This window comes from Mytilus californianus, unplaced genomic scaffold (assembly GCF_021869535.1).
Source record: "Mytilus californianus isolate M0D057914Y unplaced genomic scaffold, xbMytCali1.0.p SCAF_3, whole genome shotgun sequence".
Classification (NCBI taxonomy): domain Eukaryota; kingdom Metazoa; phylum Mollusca; class Bivalvia; order Mytilida; family Mytilidae; genus Mytilus; species Mytilus californianus.
In genome coordinates this window covers 10,390,553-10,417,297 of record NW_026262679.1, presented here as the reverse complement: position 1 = coordinate 10,417,297, position 26,745 = coordinate 10,390,553, and the positions used below count along the sequence as shown (strand labels likewise).

Genomic DNA, 26,745 nt, shown 5'->3' with positions numbered 1-26,745 from the left:
ATAAAGACATGTTTGTGACCATAAAAATATTACAGAGTTCTTCCCTATAAAAGGCCTAGTCATCACAATTCAAACAAGAAAATCAACAGCCTGATTTATGATAAAACAATTAACGAAAAACAAATATGACAGACAGCAACCAAAGATAAGTAATGAATAACAGACTTATAAGTCATGACTGGTGCCAGGCAAATATAGAATTTGGCAGGATTAAACATACTTGTGAACACTCATCACTCCTCCAACCGGGGACAGTGGTGAAACAGAACAAACTTTGAAAAATCAGTTACAAAGGGCATGTTTGATCAGATCAGCATGAAGCACAAAAAAAACAACTAACAAAAAGACTACAAAAAAGTACAGATCTAAGTTACTCCCAAATAATAAAGACATGTTTGTGACCATAAAAATATTACAGAGTTCTTCCCTTAAACTGCAACCTTTTGAGCCTACTCGAGGTAGAATCAAACACTTAGGGATGACAAGTTATTCATAATTACACAAATTGACATGTATCATTTTAACAATTGTAAAGGTTCAAGAGACAAAGTATCATCATTTTCCAATAAATCTTTGTTTGTTTCTATATTGCACCTGTTCTGCCTTCAAGACTTCATTGAATAACCTACATCAGTAATGTTTAGATCCAAAAATTAGGTCAACCATAGTCAAATAAACATAGAGCTTTGTAACCAAAACAGGTCTACAAGAGAGATTTGTAACCAAAAGAGGTCTACAAGAGAGATTTGTAACTTAAAGAGGTCTACAAGAGAGATTTGTAACTTAAAGAGGTCTACAACAGAGCTTTGTAACCAAAAGAGGTCTACAAAAGAGCTTTGTAACCAAAAGAGGTCTACAAGAGCTTTGTAACCAAAAGAGGTCTACAAAAAAGCTTTGTAACTAAAAGAGGTCTACAAAAGAGCTTTGTAACCAAAAGAGGTCTACAAGAGAGTTTGTAACCAAAAGAGGTCTACAAGAGAGATTTGTAACCAAAAGAGGTCTACAAGAGAGCTTTGTAACCAAAAGAGGTCTACAAAAGAGCTTTGTAACCAAAAGAGGTCTACAAGAGAGATTTGTAACTAAAAGAGGTCTACAAAGAGCTTAGTAACTAAAAGAGGTCTACAAGAGAGCTTTGTAACCAAAAAAGGTCTACAAGAGAGATCTGTAACTAAAAGAGGTCTAAAACCATTGAAGAGATTCTATCCTCAAGGAAGTAGCAACCTTAGTCTGTGTAAATTTACCATATTTATCAGACAATAGTTTATTTAAATGAACATTATAATTCTCAGGCAATTCCAAAACATGTATTATAGGGCTGACTACTTTTGCTGTGTTACCAAACCTAGCAAAATTTAAAATATCTATCTTTAACAGTAAAAAAAAACATATATTTGTTCCTTGGAGTGTTCATATTAATAAATAAATGTCTTTTGTTTGGAAAACAATAAAAAGGTTCAATAACATTAATTCAAAGGTAAATATTTTAGGAGTTAAAAAAAAAATGAAAAAGATTAAAAATTGTAAAGATGCTAATAATCAATGTTAAAAACAATCATCTTTAATTCTGTGATAAAAATCTACAAGTTATTTGGCATAGAAAAAAAGGACTGAAATATATTCCTTTGGCACACTCGTAACAAAATTGTTTTTCACAATTAAAAACAAATTGGCAAGTAAATTAAACACCTGTATTAAAATTGTGACAATATACCTACATCAAGTTTATTGGCACACTTGTATCAAAACTGTTTTTCACTAATTCAAAAAAATCGACTAGTAAATTTAACACCTGTATCACAATCATAACACACCTGTTCCAAGTTTATTGGGTCCTGGCAGAGTACAGGTTCAAAACAATAATTTCAGATCTATGTTTCAATAAAAGCATCCTTTTTTTCAAATTCTTAACATTTTTGTCTATGACTTTATGAATTTATCTACAGAAGCACTAAATTTTATAAAATGACAAGAAATATATAAGCACTACCAATGTAAGTATTGTTAGTTAAAGCACTTGGGCAAAAAAGAAGCACTGCCAATGTAAGTATTGTTAGTTAAAGCACTTGGGCAAAAAGAAGCACTTCCAATGTAAGTATTGTTAGTTAAAGCACTTGGGCAAAAAGAAGCACTGCCAAAATTTCTGAGAAAAAATTAGCACTTCATTGGAATTTCAAATTCATTGTAAATAATAAACAAATAGCACTTGTGATTCAAATTTCAAAAACTTTTTTAAATTCCCTCAGTATCAATTATAATCATACTTTTGTCAATAAATACTGATGAAGATTTTATTTTACTATTTGTACTATTCTTAAAAAAAGGTTGTAAGTTGTCTTCAATTAATAAAATTCACAAGTATTTTAAAAAATTTAAAAAAAAAAAATCATATATATAGGAAACAACATAGCCAACATTTCACCACAACAAGTATGAACCAATCAATATGACTGATAAGTCTGTATGAATGAGGAACAACAAACATAAAATTAAATAAAATGCTTCGCTGGGGCGCAGCTTGATACGACCGCAGAGGTCGTATCCTGAACAGTTGGGGCAAATATGGACACAACATTCAAGCTTGATACAGCTCTGAATTTGGATTGTTATTAAATATTTGACACAGCATAGGTTTCTGACACAGAAAGAATGTGGTCTAAGAACTGTAATTTTTTTAATTTACCTATTATGGTCCAATGTCCAAAATCAAAATACATGGTTAGATTCAGCATATCAAAGAACCCCATATATTCAATTTTTGTTAAAATCAAACAAAGTTTAATTTTGGACCCCAACTTGGACAAACTTGAAAACTGGGCCCATAATCAAAAATCTAAACACATGTTTAGATTCAGCATATCAAAGAACCCCAAGAATTCAATTTTTGTTAAAATCAAACTAAGTTTCATTTTGGACCCTTTGGACCTTAATGTAGACCAATTTAAAAAACGGGACTTAAAATTAAAAATCTAAATACACGATTAGATTTGGAATATCAAAGAACCCCAATAATTCAATTTTTGATGAAATCAAACAAAGTTTAATTTTGGACCCTTTTGACCTCAATATGAACCAATTTGATAGCGGGGCCCACAAATAAAAAATCTAAATTCATGGTTAGATTCAGCATATCAAAGAACCCCATATATTCAATTTTTGTTGAAATCAAAAAAAGTTTAATTTTGGACCCCAACTTGGACCAACTTGAAAACTGGGCCAAAAATCAAAAATCTAAATACATGTTTAGATTCAGCATATCAAAGAACCTCATATATTCAATTTTTGCTAAAATCAAACAAAGTTTAATTTTGGACCCTTTGGACCTTAATGTAGACCAATTTGAAAACTGGACCCAAAATTAAAAATCTAAATACACTGTTAGATTCGGCATAACAAATAAATAAATGTGATCAAAGATTTTACAAATCTAATGCGCCATACAGTGCAATTAAAGACTTCTTGAAATTTTTCAATATTTGTGTGAAATTTGAAAAAAAAAAAAATTTTTGAAGAATAATTCTTTTTAATTTCTGAAATCTGAAATGAGAAAAAATTGACCCCCCACAATTTCTTTTTATCCCCCCCCCCTTTTTTTCCCCAAAGAATTCTTTCCCTCAAGATATGGTCATAATCTCAATTCAAATTTCCAATGGAGTTGGCAACCATAATTACCCATTTAAATTTACCATAGTGCTAACTTAATCTATTTTATAATAGAATTAAAAATATAGTGTCAAATCTTTCATATGGATTTTTTTGTAAAAAAAAAAGATGCAACATTTGCAGATATTTTTACTGGTCTTCCTTTATAAATATGCATTTCTTTAAACGTAATTTAAAAGCAGTGTAAGGGAAGTAACCAAAACGTTGTATTTGGATTACCTCCCTTACACTGTTTTAAATTATCTTTATTGATCATTAACCATTACTTTATACATAATTTAAAAGCAGTGTAAGGGAGATAATTTCAATGATGTATTTGATTTATCTCCCTTACACTGCTTTAAATTATGTTTTGTACTAAAGTATTTGTCCATTAACCAGGACAACCCTGTTTTTCCCCTAATTCCTAAACGGTTTGAGCCATAACCCCCCAAAGTAAATCCTAACCATCCCTTTGTGGTATGGAAACTTGTAGTATAATTTCAGAGAGATCCATACACCGTTCCACAGTTATGGTCTGGAAACTAGAAAATGCTTATTTTTGGCCCCTAATTCCTTAACTGTTGGTACCATAACCCCCAAAATCAATCCCAACCTTCCTTTTGTGGTATTTAACCTTATGGTCAAATTTAAGTAAGATCCATTCACTTAAACTAAAGTTAGAGTGTGAAAACCAATGTGTCTTCAAACGACGACGCCGGACGACGAAGACGACAACGACGACGATGACGCCAACGTCATACCAATATACGACCACAAAATTTTTTTGCGGTCGTATAAAAACCAAATACCATATAAATTAAGATAAAGTATATATAGATTTATATACAGTTAGTTAAAAGCATTATGCCATTCAAATTAAAAAAAATTTGAATGAATAGATTTGACACAGGAAGCTTATCAGTGGTTGACTTTTGTTTTTTGTTTTGTTTTGAGAATTTGTAGTCATCAATAGTCTTTGTTAAATCTTATCAGAATATTTTAGACACAGGACTGTTTAGAGCTGGACATACTGTATAGGCATCTCTTGTAATTGAAGATTATCTATTGGTCTACATATGTCTTTGGGTTTTTCTGCGTTGTTGGGTTTTTGTCTCACTGACATATAACTCACATCCTGGTTGGTAATGGCAATATATATGTGTGTGTGTGTGAGTGTACATGTTGAGGGGTTCCTGCAAAACTAATAAAGATAAACTTGCTTAAAGGGACTTTCAAAAAGTGTCAACAAAGACAGAGGTAAAAATAAATTTCATTATAAATCAATATATATATATATATAAATCGAGGTCTTAAAGATGTGAATTTTGGTAATGAACTTATATTTTGTAATAAGGGTACTTAATTTTTTCCTAATTTTGTAGAATGCATATTTATATAAATTGAAATTAAAAAGGAAACAACTTACAAGGACTTATCCTGACATGGCTTGAGAAATAGCAAAATAAAATAATTTGAATGGCATAAATGCTTTTAAAACATACACAGTAACTGCAAAATATTGCTATTAATAAAAGCTTTTTTTAAAAAGGAACCTTAAAATAATTGCTGTTTACAATTTAAACCAACATAAATTACAATTAATACATTGTTAATGCACATTGCCTTTACCCTAAAAAAAATACCCTAACACAAACTTTGAGGGGTGGACAGGGGGTCCCTGATTCCCATTTCCCTACCCCATACCTCCCATTTCCCTCTCCCTTTACTGCCAGACGAAAATCATTTTTTTCTCTCAGAATTTCCCTATTTTACTCCCCCCCCCCCCCCCTCTGACTCCCGCTTCCCTCCCCTCCCACTTCCCTCCCCTTCATTCCCATGTTCCCTTACCCCTGTCCACCCCCTCAACTTTATATCACCTCCATAGCATGATAAACAATGCAGAGATTAAAAGAAAAAGAAAAGGGAATAAAATATCGTATTTACATATTACTGATTTAACACCCCAAATTAAAAAAAAAACAATACACATGTATTTAATAAATTAATATATTGTATAGCAAACATGACAAATAGTCAGTGGCAATATTCCACTATATTTCATGTGCAATATTGCTAGAAATTTGTTATGTTAACTGTATTAACTCATAGAGACTATAAAGTTTTTGTCATTTTAAAATTGGTGAATAGTACCATTATGTAGAGCAGATTTTTACCCTGAGAAAAATATTGCCAACTGAGGAGAAGGGGTAACAATTTGATCCATCATCTTGTCAGCTATGTTTTAAAAAAATTGTTCTGTTATTGCTTTAATATTGCAGATTTTTTCTTTGCCATTTTTTACTGGTTAATACAGTTACAAATATTATTAAACCACTGAGTCACGTGCTAGAGCAGTTAAGAATGTTCCCCTTATATTAACCAATAAAACACCAGCTTTTCAACATAATGTATTATAACATAGAAGATTAACTGCACTCACAAGTTCATACAATATAATATTCTAATAGTGATATCTACTAAATCCATTGAATAGTCCCATCTCATTTTATTGTAACTTAAAACAAACTATATAAACAATCATGTTCTTCATAATATTACTCTTCATGTTGCAATACTATTGCTTCTGATTCTTTAAGCCTTTATACCAATATCAGAACATTCAAGAACATGTTCAGCTAATACACATTAATCAATCTAATCTACTAAGTATGTGGTCATTTGCTTTAAAAGGAAGATTGACAGCTTATATCTTTATTTAATTCCTATTTCCTTTAAAATTAATTTTGAAGAAAATATTTTGCATTTTTCTGAATAATAAAATTTTAGTAAATTATCACTTATATCAAATCATCTAATTCACAGGAACATTGAATTTAATAAGTATTCAAATTCTTCCATAGCTACTACTTATATCAGTAAAGCTGAACATTTTTAAATTGAAACTATGGTCCATGACAACCTATGCTGAACAAACCAGATACAGTAACCATGGCAACTAAAGATGAGCAAACCTCAAATGGTAACCAATAAAATACTGTTATTGTTGATCAACTGGTTTTTATCATAAAAAATAGGGAATCTTTTTTCATATTCAACCCCGCCCTTCTTCAACATCAGCATCTTCAAATGAAAATCTTGCATTTCGTCTGAAGCAAAGACATGCTGTTGTACAACGTTGCAACCGGGAGAACTGTGCCTGCCTCTGCATTAGTCTCTTCTTGTCATCTTCATTGATAGCTTTGTTATACACCTCACATTCATTTACATACCTGCAAAATTAATGTTAGATATACATTGATTCTTAAACATTATACTTACTGTACTACCAGTATTTATAAACAAGCATACCCCCACTCGTAAAACAGGAAGTTAGTGTCTGACAGATCTAAAAAGTGCTTCAATTTTATATGTCACAAGTCATCACTGTTTAGTTGCAGGCTAATTATGAAGTGATTCTGTTATGTAGTACTAAAGAGGGGTGTGACAAAAATATTGATTTCATTCAAAATATTGAAAAATTCACAGTCTCTTCAAACAGGAAGTAGGTGCCTGAGAGTTCAGAAAAGGGCTCAGATGTTACAACTCATCACTGGCAAGCTGCTGACCAAATATGAAGGCATTCTGTATTCTGTTCAGTAGTTCCTGAGAAAATATGTGACAAAAATATTTGTTGGACGAATGGACTGACAGATAAGATGAAAGCAATATAGATTTAAAGGGAACAGACAGAAAAGAAGGCAACCTAGTTGGTTTGTTATTATAAAATAATTACTTCCTATTCAATTAATTAGAAAATCAAGTTGAACAAAAAGTATGTCTTAAACAAATAAAAAATATTTACAGATTCAATAGGACATGTTCACATGACAATCATTTTATACATCAAATAAAGTTGAGCTTTTGCTTATAGTATCTGAGAAACAGACCTAACAAAGAAAAATTAATGTTGCTCACTGATGCATGAAATGAAGTCAAGATAGTGAAACATGTCTGACAGACATGAAAACCTTGCATAATTCGATATACCAAGTATAGTTGTCCTTTTACTTGCAATACTTAAGAAATGAAGTGATAAAAAACTATATATTTTTAAGCAGTTGTTGAACCATGAAAAGCAGGTCTAGAACAAATGGCACATTCCAGACGGTAATTTCAGAACAAAGATAATTGTATACCAGATATGTAGTGTTTATATAGATTAGACTGTTGGTTTTCCGGTTTGATTGGTTTTACACTAGTAATTTTTGGGGCCCTTTATAGCTTGCTGTTCGGTGTGAGCCAAGACTCCGTGTTGAAGACCGTACTTTGACCTATAATGGTTTACTTTTATAAATTTTGACTTGGATGTAGAGTTGTCTCATTGGCACTCATACCACATCTTCTTATATCTATGTAGTATTTAGGTCTTTTCAAACCATTGAAATTAAAAGCTTTACACAAATAGTTTACACCATTGCCACAGGATTACCATCTGTATGTCTTTCATTCTGCGACATTCATAGGAGGCAAGACAATTAAAGATGTGGGGTATAATTCAATTGGTCAATCAGACGGCAATCCAAAAACACAAATAACCAAAAAACTTTGATTTTACAAATCTACTAATTGGACTGATTTCTGTCTATTTTGAGTGATTTCGTTAATCTTACACTTAGTAATCTTTTTCCTTGTTAAAATTAAACAGGAATGATTTTATATTTCGGGTTTTAGAACTTGGGAAGATTTCAAGATTTTAAATTCATGAATGATGCTTTAGAAAAAAAAATTGTTTCATAATATTCAAATACAAGGTAGAAGCATAAATAAAAAAATAACTTATATTCCAGGGTTGAAATCTGTATATTATCATTTAATACCACAAGTTACATGATCACTGATTACCAAGGTGATTACCAAGGTGATTACCAAGGTGATGGAGCTTTTGGTAGAAATAATGTACAATAAAATTAACTGATAATCCAGAAAATGTGCATTAAATATAATATATTAATTTACCATGCTGGAGGCCATCTGTTTATCTCCAAAAATTTGAGATTGTCTTTAGATAATGCCTGCATGTAGTGTTTGTTATATTTCCATGCATTTGGATAATGCTGACACACATATTCCATACACCATGCAGCAAGCTGGTAGGCATTATGTAACTGGAACATAAAAAAAGAGTCTCTAAGTTATCAAGATAACTTTCAAATATATTGGCAGCATGAATTAACTTGAATTTGACTCAGTTTATAATTTTTTTAATCAAAGCAATCGGTGTATTTAATCTATTGTATTTAATGTAATCCAGCCAAATCTTCTGTGAGCAAGTGGGCTGGATAGCTAGTCAAATCACTTCAGCCAACCAACACTCCCATAGATATTCAACACCTTGCTCAAGTCGTTTGCAAAGGACAGTTGCTTTCCATCTAGTTACAGAGTTTGCAAGTTACTTGTTCAAAGTCTGTTTCCATTTCATTTTTTTTGCAAATGAAAATTTTAGTTGTATAATTTGTAATATCAAAAGACAAAAATCTCTCATAAGATATACTAATTCCAACTGCACTAATGAAAACCGCTATTATAAATTGATCCATTACATTGCTTATAATAACTTACCTTGATGTAACTTAATATCTATTTTCATATACAGTATGTATGGGGGGAAGGGGGCTAGAGGGGGTTTCATCCCGATTTCCCGGTTTTAAAATTAGAAAATCACGGAATTCCGAACATATTTTGTGAAAAATCCAGTTCCCGATAAAGGAGTAGGTCCGGTAAGGGCTGATTTTGGCCTCAAATTTCAGGTTCATATGACGAAGGATTTTGGACACTTTTTGAACACTAAAGTGTCTATTTCAGTTGATTCTATTAGTTTATGGGAAAGATTTTAACTGATTTAGTCATTAAAAACGCTCCGTTTCAAGCTTAAATATGAAAAATATATCAAATATGCCAAAACTGTCACTTTTGAGATGGTTTTTGTCAAAAATGAAAGTGGCCGCATCCGTGTTCATCCTCAACCTTTATATATGTTATGTATTATCATCAAATACAACTTACATTTCAATATTAAGAATGAACACAAATGCGGCCACTTTCATTTTAGACGGACACCGTCTAAAATTAAACTTAAATGCTAAAATTGTGAAGATTTCAGTAATTTAGCCCGACTAAAGGATGCTAGTACCCGATATATGTGCATTGTATTGTCAAAAACTGCCCATATTTATGTAGCAGAAGCATTCTTCTTACCAGTAAATAACTTGAAGTTTACATTTTAACAATTTTGTAAAACTGCTATATTTTGGGGCCAAAAAGGGGTCTTACTGGACCTACTCCTTTGTTCGACAATTTGAGAGTTTTAAGGTTCAAACTGGGAATAGTCCCAGGTTCAATGCGTATGATTTAAACGTCTCAGGTATATTTGATGTTCAAGGTCTGTCAGCCATAACTAATCTGACTATTTATTATCAATATTACCGTGACGTCAAGCTGCATATAAGCATTTTAGTTCTCATAAATCTTCGGTAGCCAGTCAGAGCATTGGCCAAAATCCATCCAAATCAATACAAGAACCTATGTTGAACGGAGATGAATTTGAATCTATAGAGTCACCATTCGGAAAAGCACTGAACCAAGTTACAGACATGAAAAGAACTACAATTGTCACTTGAAAAATTTATAAAGTAGTCGAAACGCTGGTTTACATTATCAAAAATAAAAAGAAATCCCTGATGTTAAGACAGTCACTTTAATTGGAAACTAGTCTTCCACAAGTAATTGCTATCTTACAATAGTAAAACTAGTTGTACTCCCCTTAATGTTATTCTCATGGTGCGCAATGGCCGATTAAATAGGGTGTGCTTAATTTAACACCATGCTCTTTGCTTATGTTAACTTAAGTGGCAATAGTGTGATAATCTTGTTCAATCCTGTTAAATTTCAGCATAAAAATCCTGATTTCCCGTGGTTAAAACATGGGTTTCCAGTATCCCGATGTATTTCTATCCCTGATTCCCGACCTTTCAACAAGGCAATCCCAATTTCCCGTTGTTAAAATCGTCTGATCCAGGTGTCCCATAAATGATCTCGCCCTCCCTCATGTTTTTATATATTAAAATACCTGCATGTAGTGGTTGTTACATTACCAAGACCATTTGAATTTTTTTCCATTTTTTTTTTTTTGTGAATACATATCATTTATATTGATTTTTGGGTTTTTTTTGTTGTTGTTGTTTACTTTGATCTTTTGTGTTTCCAAATTGTTTCTCAAACTTGAGTTCAACTCAGAACTCAGAGATTTTTCCCGTCTTGTAAATAATGTGAATTCTACTTTTCGTTTTACTTTCAATTTCAATAATCTAAGCAAGTTGCAAGCTGTAAAATGTTCCATTTGATTTTGGAATTGTAAAGTTTATATAAAATATAATTATACCACTATCTGACCATGCGAGAACTCTAAGGGTAGTCAAGGTCGTTTAATACCCCTGTAGTACCAATTCCCGCAGACAAAATGTCTGAATTTTGCACATTTTTTAAAAACTGAAAATGAATAAAATATTGCTTCTATAATTAAGACTACCGATAATTCTTTTTCAAATTCTAAATTCACAATTAAACACTATCATACTTTACCTTTAGGTGGTCGAACAAAAGTTTTTTGTATACTAGCTTAAAAATATGATATTGTGACAAACGTCTCACCTAATATTGTCAAACAATATTCTTTATAATTGAACATATATACTGCTCACTTACATGTGCTGGTTCTATCAACAGGATGACATCCTCTAAAATGTTGACTTTCTTGTCATCCCACATCAGGAACTGTTCTACGATGGCATTCTCTATCAACTTGACAAACCTTGGAAGACAAAACCTGTTGGCCACTTCTATCAATGACAAACAATCCACATCCATTACATTTGTTACACAACCAGTGTAGAGAAACTCTTGTAAAACCTTGAACACATCAACAGTCACGCCTGGTAAGGGGATCTGGAATATAATAAAGATTGAACACATCTAAAGTCACACTAGGTAAGGGGATCTGAAATTCAATAAACATTGAACACATCAACAGTCAAACCTGGTAAGGGGATCTAAAATTCAATAAACATTCAACACATCAACAGTCAAACCTGGTAAGGGGATCTGAAATATAATAAACATTGAACACATCTTCAGTTAACATGGTAAGGGGGTCTGAAATTTAATATACTGTGGATTCATTTTTATTCGTGGTATACCAATTTTCGTGGGTTTCGTGGGTTACAGCAAACCACGAAATTAAGAATTCAACAAAGAATAATCCCGGGAAATGTGTATGGAGTCCGGTTATGTTATGCAGTTCTAGTATAGTGTTGACTAGCGATAAACATTTTAACATAACACATGTTTTTATTGAAAGAAGATACAAGTATTTTGATTAAATCAATAATAAATATATCGAATATCAGTGATAAATTACTTTTTATAATTGATTTAAACTGTTCATGGAAAATAACTGCAAGTTGTTAATTACCGTGTCATAGTTTGGTTTACTGGTGATTAAAAATCAATAGGATTAAGTACGGGGATATTGCCCGTAGGTAATAGTGTTTATGACAGGAACATTTATTTTCACACCTTTTACTTATACTTACATATTATATCGTGATTAGGGAAATGAGTTTTCAATCATAGAGTTTTGAATGCCTTATAAAATTCCGACAAGAATTTATAAATTGTAAAACAAACAAATAATTTGTTGTCTATGTCCATTATTGTAATAGAAGTTTTCAATGAACACTTTAACCTAGAATGACCAAGCAAGGATTTTGACAAATCAAAACTTTTTCAATGAATTCTTCGTTTTTGTTTGTTTTATTATTGATCAAACCAAGGAGGTTATATGATCTCCTAAATCAAAAAGAAATCCACGAATCTGAATTTTTTTTTGTAATCAGCGATCCACGAATTTACGTATACCACGAAACGTCTTTTTTTCTCTATCCACAAAAATTGATACCCATGAAAATAAATGAATCCACAGTACATTGAACACATCAACAGTCACGCCTGGTAAGGGGATCTGAAATTCAATAAACATTGAACACATCAACAGTCACACCAGGTAAGGGGATCTGAAATATAATAAACATTGAACACATCAATAGTCAAACCTGGTAAGGGGGTCTGAAATGAAATAAACATTAAACACATCAACAGTCACACCTGGTAAGGGGGTCTGAAATGTAATAAACATTAAACACATCAACAGTCACACCTGGTTAGGGATCTGAAATCTAATAAACATTGAACACATCAACAGTCACACATAGTAAGAGGGTCTGAAGTTTAATATACATTGAACACATCAACAGTCACACCTGTTAAGGGGATTTGACATTTACTAAACATTGAACACATCAACAGTCACACCTGGTTAGGGAATTTGAAATTTACTAAACATTGAACACATTATTAGTGAAATTTAAAAAACATTAAACATATCAACAGTCACACCTGGTTAAGGGATCTGAAATATAATAAATATTGAACACATCAACAGTCACACATGGTAAGAGGGTCTGAAATTCAATATACATTGAACACATCAACAGTCACACCTATTAAGGGGATTTGACATTTACTAAACATTGAACACATCAACAGTCACTCCTGGTTAGGGGATCTGAAATATAATAATCGTTGAACACATCAACAGTCATTCCTGGTAAGGGGGTCTGAAATTAATGAGCATTAAACAATTGAACACATCAACAGTCACACCTGGTCAGGGGATCTGAAATTTAGTAAACAGTTACTATAAATTCTTATTGATTGATGAGTTATTATTTGTCACTGTAAAGACTTGCATACATAGACAATAGATAGACATGTCTTCACTGTGGCCTTAAGATCTGAAACAAGGTTTATAAATTATATTTGACCATGACATTTTATATTGGTAATAAAGTAATTGCATGTTTCCACAATGTGTCCTTTTGGTGACATCCTTTAATTTGTTGTTTAGTCCACACGTTACACTCTCCAATTTGAGTGTTTTTACATGATTGATTGATTGATTTTTGGTGTTTTAACACCACTTTTAAGCACCGCTTTTGGGCTATTTCGTGGCGGCCAGTTTTTATTGGTGGAGGAAGCCGGAGTGCCCGGAGAAAACCATGACCTTCAATAGGAAAACTGACAATCCTAGTCATTTAAGATTGGAGTCGAGTGCACCTGCACAAGCGGGGTTCGAACTCACAACCTCAGTGTTGACTGGCTAGTGATTACAGTAGTAACTACTTAGACCACTCGGCCACCGAGGCCCTGTGTTTTTACATGAACAATTGTCTCTAGTAAACCTAATGATAGTAATGTATAAAAGAACTTAAACATACCACAGCAGCTGAAGCCTCTAGGAAGTCAGCTGTAAACATGGCAGCCATCATGTCACAACGTGCCATTAATAATGGTTTGTGGGCACTTACTACATCATCATCCAATGAAAACTTCACATCTGAAAACAAATTTTGATTGTATAATGTAAATTTAGTTAAGATACTTTAATAAATGTAGACATGAGAGCCTTACCTTAGTTCTACATGGATGTACAGAGTCAACAGACACCAGTATGTTCATATATTCCCTGCCCCACTTGGAAGCAAAATAGATACCAATCGGGATCTACTGCAACCCCAAGTAAATAATTACTAATTCTGAAAATTATCTAATCTATCTCTAAGCAAAAAAACAATAAAACAAAACTTAATTCTAGGCCATAAATTTAAAATAGAATTACTATATTGTTTGACTTCACACTAAAATATTAAAAGCATATCTAAGCAGATTGCTGGTTGAGTGATTATATCTGTTCTTGATAAAAAAATAAAATATGAATATAATTATCACTGGAAAACTGTAGAATTGCTTCCTCATCAGTGAACTCTTATTACCATATTGGTTAAAATGTTTCAATAAATATCAATAAAAGGAGACAATCTTATTTTCTCATGGAAAAAACCTGTATTGCATATCCTGTTGCTCTTATCATTAATTGTATGCTAGTGGATGCCAATCCAAACTACGTTTTATTTTGAGAATGTTTAATTCGTTTTCTCCAGTTGTTTAAATACTGTATTTTTCTTATTTTGTACTTTTTATGTTGGATAAAACTTTTCTTGACCTAATCTAATAATTTTTTACTTAAATCCGGCTTTGAAAGTTAGAACCTAAACCAAAATGTAGTGAGTTTGTTTGAACACAATAAAATTTCTAAGAGTATTGTATTTAAATAACGTCAATTGTTACCTGTAAATGCTCCTTTCCCAATTGCTAATCTCTTTAACACCTCACACCTATCATGCCTAAATTGTTTTTGTAACTTTGAATTCAGGAAACCTTCATTTGATTGAAGATTAGAAATCTGTAAAAGCAAATCCTTTAATTGGAGAAGCTCAGCAGCTTTTTTGGCTTCTGGTAAGATGTCAAAGTCTTCTTTTGCTGTGCCAGTATATAAATACTCTAAAACATATTGTAAAGCAAGAGGAGTTATTTCCCTTGCCATGGTTAATACAGTTATCATTTCTCCATGCATCCTATTAAATGGGTCTTTACACTGCTTGTATTCAATAGTTTCAAATCCTGGCAATTTTATGTCATGGCAATATGCTGTATGCTGTGATGTCTCAGAATTTTTTACATCAGAGTTGTCATGACTACAATATTCTGCCATTAAAATGTCTTCAATCATTTGACACGAGGAAGCCAGTATTACCCTATCAGCTCTAAAACAGACATCCCGAACACTAACCAACATATCTCCAACATTTTGTCTGGTAAGAATCTCAGCAAGTTCTTCATTTATTGTACTCTCAGGGACTTTTATCTCTGGAAACAATCGCATTGGCCATTCAATTGGCTTTTGGATAAGTGGATATTTTATTCTGCGAAGTTGTGGACTCCAAAATTTGATCTTTCTTCTTTCAATCATGGCTGCCCTGATTACATTAAAAAAGACATCATCCACACCATGATGTGTTAAAATACTTGTTTCATAGTATGGTGCACCTATCTGCTTTGCCACCGTTCTCCCTTTTTCTGGTAAAATAATGTCTTCTGGTTTTACTTCCCTGAAAGTTCAAAGATTTGGCTTTTTTTAATAAATAAGCAATAGCTGCATTCAACATAACCTCTCATTTATTACAATCATTGTCATTTATTATAATCATTGTCATTTATTAATACTAATCATGCTAATGTATTGCCCTGTTATTTTATGTTTTTTCTTCCTTTCTGTAAACTAAAAGAACAATACAAACAGATTCACTGAGACCAGGGTTAATGCTAGAATTTTGAGGGCTTTAATCTTACCTTTCTTGGGTAGTAGCTTAACCTGATAACCTAAGGTAGTTATTGCATAGAGTTAAATACATGAAAACAACATGTGTACTTTTATTTTCTCTGTCAGTATTTCATTACTATACAAATAAAAATATAATAATGAAGATTAAAACAAAATATTGATCAATGTCCCTGTCCTTATAATTAGCTTATGTTCTGTATATGCTACAGAATAGAGGAAATGTTTTATAATTAGAAGTAAAGAATAGAAAAAATGAAGAAGAGAGAAAAATGGCTGCTTAAATATACAGAGAAGAGAAAATTTGTATAAAAAATAAAGAATACAGAAAATGAAGGCACAAGCCCCTATCCAAACCAGTTACCAAGAACCTCTTAACTTTGCCCATAACTCAAAAGACCTCCTAAACCTATAAGTCTTAAAGTTAGAAGTATGTAGACAGATTTTAAATAGGTATCTCACTACTAGGCAAAAATAAAATTGAGTTATCTTTCTTGTATTCAGGTGTCCTCCTTCTTCAGAGGACTATACACAGTACAAGTGAATACGATCAATGGAGGCCAGTTTTGTTAAAAGTGATGGCAGGCAAAGAAAAAATACGTCTGATTTTAACATTTTTAACGGAATACAAGTCAAACGATGTTTTTAATAAGATTTTTATGGTTTTCGTGTTTCTGTCAATTACATTTTCATCATGAAACTATGGTAAACGTTGCAAATTGTAAATGAAAGTTTCTTCATTATGAAATGACTGATGCCTACTGACCGATTCTGTTTGATTATTTTGATGATCATTAATGACGCATTGGATAAGTGGGTTACCTGTAACAACAGATCATGACACCTGTTGTGACCATTGATTAGCTAGGGTCGTAAACAAAGTCACAAACTTGTCGCCAGGCAAAATTTCGGACAATTTATTTTTTTTATTTTACCAATTTAAATGACGATCAATATTATTACCATTAATACAGTCAAGAAAAGAAATCTTGGCTCTAAAAATATCGCCTGCAGAGGTATTTTGTTGCCAGATGAATTGAAAAATTTGCAACATTGGCGAAGCCCAGAGCGGTCACTGATTATAATCATTGTCATTATTTATAACCTTTGCTATTGGTTATATTCATTTTAATAAAGAACACTATGGCATGATAAAAAAATGATTTTAAATGTTGCATAAATACATTCATTGAATTTTTGGTGCAATGGTCTGGGTTTATTGAAGGTGTCTTAATTTTTGTTAAAAAAAATATACATTATGATATATGCTTTATATGACAAAATCAAAAATGGATCATATGGTATTATATATATATATATATATTTGTCTAGGTAAACAAGGGAAAAAAATCATTAAAATACTGTCTTTAGCTGAAGGAGTTATGGCAAATTACCAAATGAGACATTTATCTTTTTCTCACTCAAAACATAGTCAAGCGTGATACATATTTTTTTTTAATTTACTTTACTACATGAAACTACATTGTAACAACAGACATTTTAATATCTAAATGCTGGTGTTTCAAATGAAATTAACTGAAAAATAAAAAAAAACTATTTGTTTTTAAAAAATAACAACTCAAAGATCCAAGAAGCCTGTATTCCTCACCAGGACTTCTCGCATAAAATTGATAAAATGCAACAAGACTATTTAGGTTAGACGGAAGCTGTTTGGGCTAAAATTCTCTTCTTGCTGATCTTCTTTTGTTAGACACAGTTTTTGTATATCCAGTATAGTTATCAATGAGATTATTTTTCATATTATTAATGAAGACTGTACTGTAGGTTTACAGAAATAATTGGACACACATATTATCAACATCAGAACATAGATATTCTCCAATATAGTTAATAATCTATCCATATCAAGAGAATGTATTACAAGTTACAATATAGTAATTTATTTACTTTAACCTTCAACATCACACAAAACTTACTTGTATACCAGACCTTTGTCCATAGCTTTGTAGCCATCATCATAACAATTGTATCTCATATCAGCCTGGGTACCAACCAGCACTATAGGTGTTGTGCTACTTTTTGACTTTATCTCTGAAACCCAAAATCTAATAACACTGTCTAATGATGAAGGTTTGACAACACTGAAGCAAAGCAAAACCACATCTGCCCTGTAAATAAAAAGACAGAAAGTAAATTTGATATAATCCCTCAAGTTTGAGTTATCTATATTATTCTTTGGTTAATTGTTGTTTAATATTGAAATGACTGAAAGAACAATTGGCGCTTATATATTGATTTTTTTGCATAAAGTGCAGGAAAAACGTAGGAAAATACTGTAAATTCAGAAATTAATGAGTGCATTTATTATTGCAATATTAGAAGAATGGACAAAAATGTGAGATTGATTATTGTGATTTCAGGAAAATCTGCATAAAGATATATGTATCAGATTTCAGAATGCGAGTTCTTATTACTGCGATCCTCATCCAGTCGCGTTATTCGCAATAATTTCTGAATTTACAGTATGTAGAAATTTCCCTATTTAACTTTGGGTTAGTGTAATCCAAATTTTTCTGTAAAACCTGATATTCCAATTCTATTTAAACCTTGGAGATGACCTGAAAAAAATCCTTTATCCATGTATTACAATGTTTGATTGAACAATTAATCTAACCACAATAATTGGATTGTATAAAGATTATGTGTAGACAATCGCTTCATTGTAGACCAAAGCAAGTGCACAAAATGATCTCCCATGTATAAAATAATTGGCAAACATTATTAGCCCTGTTATCTATGTGTTTCATCCAGCTGCAACAAACTATAAGGATCACTTTGTTAACCAAGTCTTCTTGCTTTAGGAAGTTTGTAACACTTCTATCATTACAGATTTGATATCATGAATGTTCATGCATTTCAATTTACAAAGGAGGATGTTCTCGAAGGGCTAGAATTGGCCCTAAGATTTTGATGTTTTTTTAATCATACCAAAATACTACACATTTCACATAGAAATACTTGTGATAATACTATTATGACAAAAATACATTTTTTTGGCACCTTCCATTAAAATTTATGAAGCTATGACCCCTTAAATAAACATTATTTGTATTTTAAAGTCAATTTTGGTAAATTTGTCCATAATTTTAATTGTTTTTGGCATAATTAACCTTAGCCGCCATCCATGATCCCAAAAGTTTTTATATTGATGAATTCTATATCAAAATTGGAATCTTTTGGTTAAAAAACATTTTGGATTGTACAGTACGGGTAGAGACTTATTACTATAAATAACGGACTGGGACATGTCGGAAATGAATAATCCGACTTTTTTATGGTAGGTAGTTATTAATAATAAGTCATTAATCAACAGATCCAGGTGTGAACGGTAATATAATTGTCCTTTCATCTCAATCCGTAATACTAGATTATTACGCTTCACTGATTTCAGAATCAGGTTACCTGTGATTTAAACCTATCAGTCACTTTATTGATTAGTTCTACATCGTATTTGACATAAAATATTTTTACAGGTGACGTACTGGAGACAACTTTGTTTTAATAAAAATAGCCTATTTTTTTAATTACCCGGTATGGCTTTTTATATTTCAAATGCTGTTTATATTCCTCAAAATATTATTTTCTATGTTCCCTTGATTTTTTTGTTATGTATCTTTTTCGTATTTGTTGGCATACAGTTTTTAAAATATTTTCTTTTTTATTTCTGGAAGGTTATTTTTGTTTTACTGTTTTATTTTCCACGTAAACCCATTGATTAGCAGAATGATGTGCAAAGTGCTGCTGCATACGTTTTAGTTTGACAACACTACATTTGTATTTAATTTTCAGTCTGCGTTGGGTCAGTTCTGAAATAAAAATAATTACAGTAAGCAATACTTGTATACTAGTAGTTTGGTGATTCTTTATAATTGTGAATTTACTTTTTACTGTAAACAAATATTGTCCGAAAGTTGGTGATATATAACTAAAGTAGTACGTAAATAATAACACTAGAAGAAGATAATGATTCTTCTCGGGAATTAGGTTTATTTTGATATTTCTGTGTTTGTTAAATATGCATGAAATAATTGCCACTGACATGAATGGACATTAAAACTAGAAGCATTCAATCGTTTGATGACCAGTTAATTAAATATTTACTATGATTTGTAGTCTAAAGAAATGCAATTACTCCTATTTAAATAATTTTATGGTGCTGCATTGACTCTTAATTGCATAATATTAATTTACGCACAATGCATGTTAACTTGTATGTTGTATTTTTGACACCAATCTAAAAAAAATATTTGCCGTGAAAAGACAATTCCATGATACACATATCAGTGATCAATAGCATGCGGTTGAACTTTGAACTTGACTTCACTCACAATACAATGTTGAATGCTAAAAATAGCTGGGATTAATTTTGTCAAATGCACGTGATTTTCATATGGCGGGAAATATCGTAACAGTTAACACAGATGACCTTACTGACCGACCGTGGGAAAATCTATTCATGATTTAATTTGATACGTAATGATTGGCAGTATTGTGCGTTAGTTTTGAGGCTCTTGATCGAGATCCATTAATAATTGATTTACCAGAACAGAAAATTTAATCCTTGTAATTATAAACAAAACAAGCTTTAGTCTTCTTTAACTATTTTATTTATTATATTTATCAGTCAACACCAAGATTCCTATTTAAATAATTTATTAGGACACCTCCTTTAAAGTTCGGGAATTATACAATTTAAACTGCCGACATCGATTTACAAAATCTTACTGACTGCACGAGCTTTAGAGAATGGCTAGAAATACGACGCAAAAGTAAAGACGGCTGATCATGAATAGTGTAAAACTTTGATCTTCGTGTATTGATTGACACAATTCATAAAATATGTTTATAAAAAACATGATTTTCATTAAAATTTCAAACATGGAAATAGAAAGGCAATATCTTTGTTATAATACAACGAGTGTCAACAAATCTGTTATTTCCATTATATGTAAATTTATTAACAAACAAAATTTAAAATAATGCTGGGTCATAGAATATTGACGTGCATATGAAAAGTTTTTTTTATATAAAAACTAGGAATCGAAAGATGATCACGGCGTTACAAATATTGTTAAAAAAAACAATTGTTTCAAAGAGATTAACAGGAAATATATGTCAAAATAGAAAGCACAGATGATCTGGCTGACCAAATTGTTTTACTTGCGAGAAATGATTGACAGGTATGAATAGCATAGAGGCTCCGACGGGGAACGTGGTATCGAAAGGAAAATAACAGTTTATTCACAATGCCTATATTCAATTTGTTTATATACTTTATAAAATGATATGTTGGCCTTATACTTAAAATTGTGTTTCTATTAATAACATAAAGGAACAGGACGTTAAAAGGGGGAAATATTGTAACCATCAACGAAAACTCGTATAATTTACGGGATTGATGTCTCAACATTTTGATTAAAACTTCGATTGAAAACAGTCCTGGTTGTTATTATTTTGAATAAAATGAAATATTTACGGTTTACAAATACAAATAGTTTATTGGCACAAACACAATTGTTATAGTTGGCAACACATTTTTACAGTACATTGTTAAAAATTGTCTTTCTTTCATTTTCAAGTTAAAAAAAAGTTGATCCCATATTCATATTAAATTTTTATTTTTATTGTAATTTTTTCTTTGAATACAAAACAATATTTTACATTTATTATCTATCCTCCATAAATACTAAAATATCTGTACAGGTAAAATTTAATTCTAATCAAGCTGGTACAGATTGATTTGCGACCTTCCACTCGGATATTGTACAGGTTAATATCACAGCAGGTGTTAATTACACTGAGACAACTGTCCGACCAGTCTGACATCTAGACGGATTAAGACATCCATAATAATAAGTCTCTACCCGTACTGTAGGTGGCGGCCAAGGTTTTCCTAAAGCTTTTAGGTCTGAAAATTGCACAAAATCATCATATTTTGACAAAATTTCCAAAATGGGCTTACTTTAGAGAATATAATGTACTTTTATAAAAAGAACTGATTAATTTAACATTAAGGCTTTTAAAATACACCCATTTACGAACCAAGTTGTGACCTTTTTGGTGTTTTATGATAAAGGTGATATTTAAGGCCATATTGTGCCATAAGTAAACCTTGTCCTTTGCTGAAATAGGGCATTGATAGGCCCTCTTATACCAAATTAAAGTCAACAATTGCTTGTTTATCATTTGTCCATTGTTGAATTATGGTTAATTTGTGTTCTTGGTATCCTGTTTCATTGCTATATACTCCAAATATCCTTTTATTTACATTCCACAAGTCTAAGTTCAATAGAACTTTATGTATATATTTTGATTTCTTGAATTGTGAATCTTTTGTAAGATGTGTTGAATTTTAATTTCAAATCTATCATAATTTATTATTTTTCCTCTCTCGATAATTTTTTCCAAAACATACCCTTTATAAGCAAATCCTCTATCTTTGTCATGGTAACCGAATGTATCCCAGAGATGTAAACAAACTGGTACCCCATCCACATTACACCAAGATCTGTCAGATACCTATACAAAATATTTTAAAAACAATTATACCAATCTTTGTAAGATACCTATACAAAATTTTAAACAATTACACCAAGATCTGTTAGAAACCTACATGTACAAAAAATGTTAAACAATCATGTTTAATCAAATATTTTGTATATCTGATAGGTGACAAAAACTGTTTTGGGTGGTGTGTGTGCTCTTTACTAATTTAAGCATTTTCCTGAAGTTAGCCTTGTTTGTTCCTAGAATTGATTAAATGTATATACAGTGCAGTGTTACATCACTTCAATGACCTCACAGTCAAATTGCAACCGCATAATACATGTGTTTTCTTTTTCACAATGGTCAATATTTAGCAGCTTCAAAATGTAACCTATAATGGAACCAATCACATTTAATTTTCTATTCAAGTTTGCAGACCCAATACCTTCTCCTTTGTCATTACAGAACAACATACCTGTTTGTCTTTGATGAAATGATCAATAGCAAACACTGTAGATACATGTGACTTGACCAGACTTTCAAGCTTGTATGTAGTGCCAACTGACCAGGCACATGTCAGACATGTTTTACCAACACCACCATCACCGACCACCACACATTTCACAAACTCATAATTATCTTTTGGTAAATTAGCTGTCTGAACCATTTTATTGGTCATATATTTATCTTGTTAAATCTGTCAATGAAAGAAGCAAAAATGATTGAACACTAATTACTGTGTGTCTCAATGACTTCATGGAGTGTTACATTTTGTACTTGAGTGAACATTAAGTACGTGGTTGCATTTAAGTGCAAAAATTGTATACCTTACATAAAATTAGAAAGTAAAAGAATTCAAATTTTTTTTTGTTTAGTGTCATAATGTTTGTTCTTACATGTATGTCACTTGTTTCTGAAAAAAATCATAAGTGACATCATAATATTTGTACTGATGTCACTTAAAATTAGATGCTTTCTTAAAACAAACATCATACATGTAGGCTGAAACTTTTAATCAGGCTTCAATTTTCTGAAGACAGTTTTATGCTCTTACACAAGTTAAAAATTTAAAGAGCGTTAAAAAAAACTTTGAACCTTCTTGTCAATGTTATAAAAATGTAAATGAAAAACAACTTTTCAGGGATCATTTGGATTAAGTTGATTTAATGTTTTGATTTACATTAACATGATAAATCTCATGTACAGTGTTATGTATTTTTATTATTGTGCCATATGTATAATCTAAAGAAAAACAAAAATGTGTCCATGGATTTCAATATTACTTTTATGTTTTTTTATTCTAAAGTACATATAGCTTAAATCCCCAAGGGTGACTGGGGAATAGAAGTATGGTCACCATTGGTCTTCCTCCGACCGGTGGTAAAACCATCGTCAAAGTGGGGCGTCCGTATGGCTGTGCGGGATGTACAAATTTGCAGCCACGTCCGGTTAGAATGGGGACGTTAAATCCGATGCCTCGTGTAAAGAGAGTGCCACGCTCTTTGCACGTTAAGAACCCTTGCAACAACTCTTTGAGGGGTCCGTAGGTGACCTGTTGCAAGGCTAAATTTCTATCCCTATCCAATATACCCTCATTTCCCGTGGCAGTCTAAATTTCTCCGACCTTAATCCCTTAATCTATTACAGTACCTACCTATTGTATCTATTATTGTGAACTTGTTCTCGTCCTGAATATGCATGAAATATTTGCCACTGGACGTTAAGCAACCAACAATCAATCATATAGCTTAAATCTACCTGTCTACCTTTATATCATTTTAAAAGATCTAACACCAATTAAAAATAGCATTTTATAAATTTGGTGGGTGACTGAAGGGCTTATCTGGATTAAACTACTTTAGGAACACTCCAATTTGGTGGGTGACTGAAAGGCTTATCCATGTTATCTGGATTAAACAACATCAGGAACATCAGGAACGCTCCAACTTGGTGGGTGACTGAAGGGCTTATCTGGATTAAACTACTTTAGGAACACTCCAATTTGGTGGGTGACTGAAAGGCTTATCCATGTTATCTGGATTAAACAACATCAGGAACATCAGGAATGCTCCATCTTGGTGGGTGACTGAAGGGCTTATCTGGATTAAACTACTTTAGGAACACTCCAATTTGGTGGGTGACTGAAGGGCTTATCTGGATTAAACTACATCAGGAACGCTTCAACTTGGTGGGTGACTGAAGGGCTTATCTGGATTAAACTACATCAGGAACGCTACAACTTGGTGGGTGACTGAAGGGCTTATCTGGATTAAACTACATCAGGAACGCTCCAACTTGGTGGGTGACTGAAGGGCTTATCTGGATTAAACTACACCAGGAACGCTCCAACTTGGTGGCTGACTGAAGGGCTTATCTGGATTAAACTACATCAGGAACGCTCCAACTTGGTGGGTGACTGAAGGGCTTATCTGGATTAAACTACATCAGGAACGCTCCAACTTGGTGGGTGACTGATGGGCTTATCTGGATTAAACTACACCAGGAACGCTCCAACTTGGTGGCTGACTGAAGGGCTTATCTGGATTAAACTACATCAGGAACGCTCCAACTTGGTGGGTGACTGAAGGGCTTATCTGGATTAAACTACATCAGGAACGCTCCAACCAAAACATTGGAAAGCCAAGGATGTATAATAAGTACTTTAATATGCCTGGAACCTGATATACCTTATATCAGGGTTTTTTCATAATTTTTACTGAATGGGAAAATACACGCGAAAAAATCACCGTAATGTATTGTAAAATATATAAACAACATTAACTTGATTGACTGACAGATAATTGTTTACAAATAAATACAAGTACTACAAACTAAAATACACATAAATAATTCAGAGATCTTTCAATAATCGTTTAAATTATGCACATTGCGGCATGCTAAAATTGAAGGTTTTGATCATTTTTGCGATGGTATAACAGAGCATTTATAAAGCAAATTTGTGAAAATATCAAAGTAAGTGTTTTATTTTATTTCTATTTTTACGTTATATGCAAAATGTTCAGGTTATAACAACAATCTATACATCGTCGCTAATTAACATTTTTGAAAATGTCACTGATTGCTGTGTTGTCAAAAGGTATGACATGTAGACTCAGTAGTCAATTTAATTATTATGAAAACAGAAATCTTAATTAATAATGCACACTCTTGTGATCTGTTAATCAACACAAAAGACTGATTTTATATATAATGTAATTTCACCTTTAGGGTGAAATGAGTTTTGTTCAATGTCTTTTATGAGTTTACATATCAATTTCGTGTAAACTCGATAATTAACAGTATGATGCATGAAACTTTTAAACAGCTAAATATCTAGGAATATGCAGGGAAATTTACTAGGGGTCAAATTTTCGCAATTCTTTAGGTACAGCGAACAAAGTGAAAATCAAACACACGCAAAAAAAACCCCGATATTGGTATATCCTTTGTATATACAATGTACAACAGTCATACATTAAGTCTATCAGTCTTCCTTCATGTGGGTTAACATGATCTTACACAAACAGAATAAACAGCTTAATATTGCAATTTCACTACAAGAAGAAAAAATGTTGACAGTTGACCTACTAAAAAAATTATTCGAACAAGAGGTACATTGTAGGCATGTCATACACTATTTTGTTAATAATTTCATACACAATGACGAAGTAACATGTTTCACTGTTTCAGTGGATTAGTTGATTGTGGAATCCAAATAAAGCCAAAGTTCACAACTCAGTTTCCTTTCTCAAAAACACGAGTTGGGTACCTTGTGTTATCAAAAGGAATATAGCAGGGTCTGGATGGTGTTGACAGAATAGAGAATAATGGGCAATTCTAACCCTGAAACACTGAAAAAGAGTATCCAAGAAAAACATTTATCTATTTGATGATAATCTATAGAATTACATGATCTGATAAGGCAAATACAGGTAAAGGGAGGAGTCAATCAATAATTGCGTAATTTGGTGTCGTATTGATTTTCATCTCAGTGGCGATCTTTAACTTTACAAAAGTTATCAAACATTTCATAATTGAAAATATGAAAATTAACACGCTGCGGGATCAAGTATTAAGGGACAGTGGTCAATTAAGGCGCTGCGGGACCTCAGCGTCATATCGGCCTGGGGAGATTGTTGTATGACATCAAAATTTCAAGCGGCGCAGATTCTCATGTCAAGCAGAGCAGATTTCCAAATAGCGATAAGGTGTATGAGGAAGTCTTCATTTTTCATAACAGAAACATCTTTATGTGTAAATCTCAAAATTTATTTTATTCAAAAAAGGTGTACGTTTTTTATCAA

At 32.0% G+C, this 26,745-nt stretch overlaps 1 protein-coding gene and 1 long non-coding RNA gene across 2 annotated transcripts; one reads left to right on the top strand and one right to left on the bottom strand.

The window, feature by feature from the left end:
• Positions 1-569: 569 nt before the first annotated feature.
• LOC127733948 (uncharacterized) lies at positions 570-1,646 on the top strand. The gene is made up of 3 exons (XR_007997307.1): positions 570-701; positions 762-879; positions 910-1,646. It is a non-coding gene; the product is annotated as an uncharacterized LOC127733948 (long non-coding RNA).
• A 3,989-nt stretch (positions 1,647-5,635) lies between these two features.
• LOC127733947 (rho-related BTB domain-containing protein 2-like) lies at positions 5,636-23,138 on the bottom strand. The gene is made up of 8 exons (XM_052243430.1): positions 22,917-23,138; positions 22,371-22,474; positions 17,872-18,063; positions 14,884-15,704; positions 13,974-14,092; positions 11,344-11,583; positions 8,599-8,747; positions 5,636-6,872 (listed from the first exon to the last, which is right to left on the bottom strand). The coding sequence occupies exons 1-8, from the start codon at positions 23,118-23,120 to the stop codon at positions 6,695-6,697; spliced, it is 2,007 nt and encodes a 668-aa protein (XP_052099390.1). The 5' UTR covers positions 23,121-23,138; the 3' UTR covers positions 5,636-6,694.
• Positions 23,139-26,745: the final 3,607 nt, after the last annotated feature.